Consider the following 7,345-nt stretch of genomic DNA (forward strand, 5'->3'; position numbering starts at 1 on the left):
ATGGAGGGGTCTGGGGGGAGGATCTGTGATGGAGGGGTCTGGGGGGAGGATCTGTGATGGAGGGGTCGGGGGAGGATCTGTGATGGAGGGGTCGGGGGGAGGATCTGTGATGGAGGGGTCGGGGGGAGGATCTGTGATGGAGGGGTCGGGGGGAGGATCTGTGATGGAGGGGTCGGGGGGAGGATCTGTGATGGAGGGGTCTGGGGGGAGGATCTGTGATGGAGGGGTCTGGGGGGAGGATCTGTGATGGAGGGGTCTGGGGGGAGGAGGAGGATGAGGGATTCAGGGGGAGGATCCATGGTGGAGGGATCCAAGGGATGGGGCTGGTGTGATGGTCGGGGGGAGTAAGGGAGGGTTCAAGGGGAAGGGTCCTGTCTGACCACCTCAACCTCCGCCCTAGATCGAGGACCTGTCCAAATTGGGGATGTCAGCGAGATTCATCGCCACATTCATGAAGGTGAGACTCTCCCCCCCCCCCGACTCCTCTCCCCCCCCGACTCCTCTCCCCCCCGACTCCTCTCCCCCCCCGACTCCTCTCCCCCCCCGACTCCTCTCCCCCCCGACTCCTCTCCCCCCCCGACTCCTCTCCCCCCCCGACTCCTCTCCCCCCCCGACTCCTCTCCCCCCCCGACTCCTCTCCCCCCCCGACTCCTCTCCCCCCCCGACTCCTCTCCCCCCCCGACTCCTCTCCCCCCCCGACTCCTCTCCCCCCCGACTCCTCTCCCCCCCCGACTCCTCTCCCCCCCGACTCCTCTCCCCCCCCGACTCCTCTCCCCCCCCGACTCCTCTCCCCCCCCGACTCCTCTCCCCCCCCGACTCCTCTCCCCCCCCGACTCCTCTCCCCCCCCGACTCCTCTCCCCCCCCGACTCCTCTCCCCCCCCGACTCCTCTCCCCCCCCGACTCCTCTCCCCCCCCGACTCCTCTCCCCCCCGACTCCTCTCCCCCCCCGACTCCTCTCCCCCCCCGACTCCTCTCCCCCCCCGACTCCTCTCCCCCCCCGACTCCTCTCCCCCCCCGACTCCTCTCCCCTGACCCCCTACCCACATGGGGACCAATGACGTAGATAGGTGGAGGGATGAGGACCTGAAGAGGGAATATACGGAGTTAGGAAAGGAATTAACAAGCAGGACATCAGGGGTGTAATCTCAGGATTTTTGCCTGTGCCACACACCAGAGAGGGTGGGAACAGGAAGTGGTAGGTGAATGTGTGGCTGAAGAGTTGATGCAGGGGGCATAGTTCAGGTTTGTGGATCATTGGTTTCTCTTCTGGGGAAAGTCTGACCTGTACAAAAAGGACAGGCTGCACCTGAACTGGAGGGAGACCATATCCTGAAGGACAGGTTTGCTAGAGCTGTTGGGGAGGGTCTAAACTAGTTTTGCAGGGGGCTGGGAATCAGAATGTGAGGGCAGAGATTGGGGTAGAAGGACAAAAGAACGATGCTATGTGGTCTGAGCTGGTGAGGAAGGACAGGCGGGGACAAAATATAAAGGGAGCCAGTTCAAGGGATTGAAATGTGTCTATTTCAACGCTTGGAATATTAGGAATCAAGGGGATCAGAACGTGGAACTACGACGCTGTGGCTGTTACTGAGAATTGGCTGGAGGAAGGGCAAGATCGGCTGATGCAGGTGTCAGGGTTTAGGTGTTTTAAAAGGAATAGGATGGGAGGTAAGAGAGGGGGGAGGGGGTTTGAAGTAACATTACTGGTCAGGGACTGTACACGGCGACAGAAAGGGAGGACGTCGCAGAGGAGGGTCCACTGAATCGGTGGGGGTGGGTCAGAAATAGGAAGAGAGCCATCAATGTGCTGGGAGTGGTTTATAGGCCCCCAAATAGCCCTCGGGACACCAAGCAGCAGATAGGCAGGCAGATTTTGGAATGGTGCAGGAGATACAGGGATATCGTTATGGGTGAGTTCTACTTCCCTAATATTGACTGGGATCTACTGACTGCAAGAGGGGAAGATAGGGCTGAGTTGGTCAGGTGTGTCCAAGAAGGATCCCTGACATCATGTGTGGACCAGCCAACGAGAGGAGAGGCCGTATGTGATCTGGTTCTGGGAAGTTATCCCGGTCAGGTGGCCAACCTCTCAGTGGGGGAGCAGTTTGGTGGGAGTGACCACATCTCCCTGAGCTTCAACATAGCTACAGAAAAGGATATAAACAGTCAAACTGGGAGTGTTTAACTGGGGAACAGGCATGTTATGATGGGATGAGGCAGGAACTCGTGAGAGTAAATTGGAAACAGATGTTCAAGGGTGAAAGCACAGATCTCGTGGAGGACATTTAGGAATCACTTGTGCTGGGTTCAGGATAGGTTTGTCCCACTGGGACAAGGAAAAGATGGTGGGAAAAGGAACCATGGATGACAAAGCAGGTCAGGCAACAAGTCAAGAGGAAGAAGGAAGAATACATTAGATATAGGAAGCAGCAAGGGCTTGTAAAAAGTACATGGTAGCAAGGAAGGACCTTAAGATTTAAGAGAGCTTGAAGGCCTTGGCATGTTGGATTAAGGAGAACCCCATGGCGCTCTATGTGTATGTAAAGAACAGGAGAACGTCGAGAATGAGGTTGGGGCCGCTGAAGGATAAAGGAGTTAACGTGTCTGGAGACGGAGGAATTTGGGGAGGTCCTAAATGAATACTTTTCTTTCAATATTCACAAGAGAAAATTACCTTGATAAAGGTGAGGTTGGAATTGAACAGGTCTGTGCGCTGGACAATGTGGAGATTAAGGAAGAGGAAGGGTTGGATCTTTCTAAAAAACATCAAGATTGATAAGTCCCTGGGGCCAGATGTGATATACCCCAGACTGCTGTGGGAAAGGAGGGGAGAGATCGCTGGGGCAGCAGTGATGTTCCGGAGGTTTGGAGAATAGCAAATGTAGTCTTCTTGTTTAAAAAAGGTAGTGGGGAGAATGCTGGGAATTATAGACCGGGGTAAGTCTTAAGTCAGTGGGGTGCAAACTAATGGCGAGGATTCTTAAGGATAGGATCGACGAGCATTTGGAGACATCCAGTCTATTCAAGGACAGTCAGCCTGGGTTTGTGAGGGGAAGGTCATGCCTCATGAGTCTAATTGAGTTGTTTGAGGAGGTAACAGAAATTGATGAGGGTCAGGAGGTAGACAGAGTCTACATGGATTTTCGTAAGGCATTTGACAAGGTCCCCACGAGAGATTCATCCGGAAAGTCATGAGGCAGGGGATCAGTGGAACCTTGGCCATGTAGATAAAACATTGGCTTTCAGGAAGAAAGCAAAGGTTTCTTGCCTGGAGGTTGGTGACTAGTGGAGGGGCCGCAGGGATCTGTTCTACGACCCCCTGCTCTCTGATTTTTAAAAATTACCTGGGTGAAGAGGCAGATGGATAGGTCAATGAGTTTGCAGATGACAAAGGTTGGAGGAGTTGTGGATGGAGCTGAAGGTTGTCGAGGGTGACAAGAGGATATCGACAGGAGGCTGAGTTGGGCAGAGAAGTGGCAGATGGATTCAATCTGGATAAGGGTGAGATGATGGATTTTTGGACAAACCAGGAGGCTGAGTCCAGGGTTAATGGTCTGTTACTTCAGAGTGTGGATGAACAGAGGGACCTTGGGGTCCAGATCCCTACATCCCTCAAGGTCACCGCGCAGGTTGATAGGATCGTTAAGACGGTCTGTGGGACGCTGGGCTTCATTAGTTGGAGGATTGAGTTCAGGAGTATAGAGATGTCATGTTACAACTCTACAAATCTCTGGTGAGCCCCCACTTGGAGAATTGTGTTCAGTTCTGGTCACCTCATTACAGGAAGGATGTAGAAGCTACGGAGAGGGGGAAAAGGAGTTTCACCAGGACGTTGCCTGGATTGGGAAACAAGTCTTTATGGGGCAAGGTTTGCAGAGCTGGACTTTTCTCTTTGTGGCAAAGAAGGACAAGAGGAGACTTGATAGAGGACGACTCAATTCTGAGAGGCATTAATAGGGTGGACAGTCAGTGAATGTTTCCCAGGGCAGGATCTGCAAACACCAGAGGACGTGTGTACAAAGTGGAGGTAGGGAAGTTTAGGGGAGACTTCGGAGGTGCTTTTTTTTTTTTACATCGTGGTGGGGGCCTGAAATGCCTTGTCGGGGATGGTGGTTGAGGCTGAAACATTGGGGGCATTTCAGAGACTAAATTGGATCAGCTGATGATGCTAAGATTGGAGGTGTGATAGACGGCGAGGAAGGGGTTCAAAGCTTACAGAGGGATCTGGACCAGCTGGGAAAATGGGCCAGAAAGTGGCAGATGGAATTTAAAGCAGACAAATGTGTTTTGGAAGGACAATCAAAGGGAGGACATTCAAGGTGAATGGTCGAGCACTGTGGAGTTGGAGGAACAGAGGGATCTGGGAATACAGAGATATAATTCCTTGAAAGTGGCATTGCAGGTGGACAGGGTTGTAAAGAGAGCTTTTGGCATCTAGGCCTTCATAAATCTTTCCAATCTTTTTATTAAACATATTATAGTAAACGATACAGGAGGAGAATGGGATCCAGAATCGAATAGTAAAAACAGAAACATCAATATATTGCAATCCATTATACAACGTATAACATTATAACATATTGAATAACATTACCCCTTCTCGATTTGGAATATTCAAAAACAGAGAGAAAAAATTGTGAAAACCCCATCTAACCGACAAAAAGGGATGGTCAGCCTTAACGGAGAGTTCACGACAACAGATCAGTACAAACGATTTATCTGGTCCTTGCAACAAAAAAAAAATATTCAAAACATTCAAAATACAATAAACTCGTATGGAAATAGTTTATAACAGGACACCAAGTCTCTTCAAAATTAACAGAGGTATCAAAGGTGCAGCTTCTCATTTTTTTCTAAACTTAAACATGACATAATTTGGGAGAGCCGTTGCATCAAAGTCTGTGAATTCTGATCTTTCCATTTAAATAGAATGGCTCTTCTGGCCAACAGTATAGTGAAGGCGACAACCTGATGTGCAGATGTGGGAACTTGACCTCACTTGGGAAGTAGAATTCCAAAAATAGTGGTCTGTGAATTCGTTGCAAACTAATCACCGTAATAATGGACAAAGTCTTGAAAATACCTGTCCAATACTTCTCCAATACAGTTCAAGACCAAAACGTATGCGTTAGTGTGGCCACTTGTGATTTACATCGATCCCACATGGGACAAACATTAGGAAAGATACGGACCAATTTATCTTTTGACCTATGGGTCCAATGAAACCCTTTAAACTGAATCTAATGAGTGTCGGGCACATAATGAAGAGGTTTTAACCGTTCCTTCCCAAAGTCCCTCTGGGAGAAGTATCTGAAGTTCCAACTCCCAAGTTCCTTCAATGTTATCATTAGAGGTTGATTGGAATTTTAATGAATTATTATAAATATTACCTATTACACCCTTATGGAAACGATTTGCATGAAAAAGAGAATCAAATCAGGTACAGGATATTGCGACCATTTCTCTTTGGAATCGCATGAGAACGTGCATCCCTTGTTAATACATGAAATAGCATTGTTTTTCACTGTTTGCACTTTAAACAGCAAACTATACTTAACAATTCATCAACGGATAATCCTTGCAACCGCTGCAACCGTGTTTGCCTGTCCCGCATCGGGCTTGTCAGCCACAAACGAGCCTGCAGCTGACGTGGACATTACCCCTCCATAAATCTTCGTCCGCGAAGCCAAGCCAAAGAAGAATATGACATAATATAGTCAGCAGTCAAATAAATTATCCTAACTCCACGTTCTTGATTCTAACATCACAATTGCAAATTGAAAGCTAAAATTGTTTCTCTAAAATTATCGAAAAAACAGCTTTTTAAACCTTGAAAGAGGACTGTATGATTATAGAAACACAAAGGAATGTCAACAGACTGCTGATTTCCCCCCCCCTCCCCCCTTCCTGGATCTCTCTCTCCATCTTGGGAGACGAGCTTTCTACCGACATGTACTACAAACCCTCTATCTAGACGACACTTCGTCACACCCTGTCCCCTTCTCTCAATTTCTCCCTCTCATCTGTTCCCAAGGTGAGGTCTTCCAATCCATATCTTCCGAAATGTCTGCCTTCCACAAATGTGGGTTCCCCTTCTGCCCCTCCACCTCCTGCTCATCTGCCCTGGCCCCAGAAGCAACAAACAGATTCTCTCCCCCCACCCCCCAACCAGCATCCACGTCCAACACATTATCCGCCAGACTTTCTGGCACTTGCTTCAAGATCCCACCACCAGACACATCTTCCCCTTCCGCAGGGACATCCCTCTCCACCCATCACCACCCTGGACCTTCCTTTGGGGCCCGCAGGAGGTTCCACACCTGCGCTCCACACCCCCTCCCTCCCCACCATCCAGGGCCCCAACAGGCCTTTCATGCGAAGCAACACTTGAACATCCGCAGAACTGATTTACTGCATCCAGTGGCTCCCTTTGCAACCTTCTCTACGTCGGTGAGACCGGTCGCAGGCCGGGAGATCGCTTTGCTGATGCTTCCTCTCCATCTACAATGATGTGTTTGACCTGCTGAGTTTCTCCACAGTGAAAATCTGTCCACAGACTTGCATAATTCACTGTAGTCTACGAGAAACTGGCCAGTCAATCATTTTAACCCTTACAATACCGGCCCCAAATTATTGTCCTATCGCATGCGCGCGACCACAAAGGGTGGAAAGAACGAAATGTACCCAAGGAGTCGAAGACTGGCAGCTTGGTTCAAATTCTCTCCCCACTGCTGACGACGGAAGCGACATCTCGGCAGCGACGGCCTTGGGCTAGTTGGCCCTCCCGCTGTGCAGATTGTCACCTGTGATGAAGGTCGCTGGCCCCCGGGGTCGCTGGCCATCTTGTGTCCCAGCTCGCACCCCAGTTAGTGGGCCGCTACACGATTTTAAATTAAGAATCACCAAGACGAAAATGGTTGAGGAGGCCAGAACAATCAGAGACTCATAGATGGGAACGTGGATGGAAGAAAAATAGGGGCTTACTGGGGAGGGGACGGGGTTTAGGAGAGAATATGTGGGGTGGCGCAACATCGAAGGGCCTGTACTGTTATGTTTTACCACTCACCCACACATTTCCCATTCCAGCCCTCCTCCCTTCACCCCCCCCCACTTCCTTGCTCTCCCCCTCAGCCCCACCACAGTAACTCTCCCTGTCTTACTCCCACAGGCCAATGTGTTGAGCTCCCTGGCTGTGTAACTACCACCCCAAGTCCATCGCACGTGGATCGATGTGGTCCGAACAATGGTCCCTGTGTACATTTTTACGTCCACATCCCATCTCTCCCCTCACCTCCTCCACCCTATCCTCTCCCCTCTCCTTTCCCTATCCTCTCCCCTCTCCTA

At 50.4% G+C, this 7,345-nt stretch overlaps 1 protein-coding gene across 6 annotated transcripts in view; it reads left to right on the plus strand.

Moving 5' to 3' along the window:
• Nucleotides 1–7,338, plus strand: part of kif22 (kinesin family member 22) — a 35,550-nt gene extending 28,212 nt beyond the window's left edge. For 4 of the 6 annotated variants that reach the window (XM_069926882.1, XM_069926885.1, XM_069926883.1 and 1 more), the window contains exons 14-15: nucleotides 401–457; nucleotides 4,626–4,808. In XM_069926882.1, coding sequence (XP_069782983.1) covers nucleotides 401–457; nucleotides 4,626–4,793 — 225 coding nt within the window. In that variant the 3' untranslated portion in view covers nucleotides 4,794–4,808. Of the gene's footprint in view, nucleotides 1–400; nucleotides 458–4,482; nucleotides 4,576–4,625; nucleotides 4,809–7,169 lie in introns of those variants that run through there. The other 2 variants (XM_069926888.1, XM_069926887.1) reach the window with 2 other exon arrangements.
• Nucleotides 7,339–7,345: the final 7 nt, after the last annotated feature.

Source organism: Narcine bancroftii, chromosome 3, assembly GCF_036971445.1.
Source record: "Narcine bancroftii isolate sNarBan1 chromosome 3, sNarBan1.hap1, whole genome shotgun sequence".
In the NCBI taxonomy this organism is placed as follows: Eukaryota; Metazoa; Chordata; class Chondrichthyes; order Torpediniformes; family Narcinidae; genus Narcine; species Narcine bancroftii.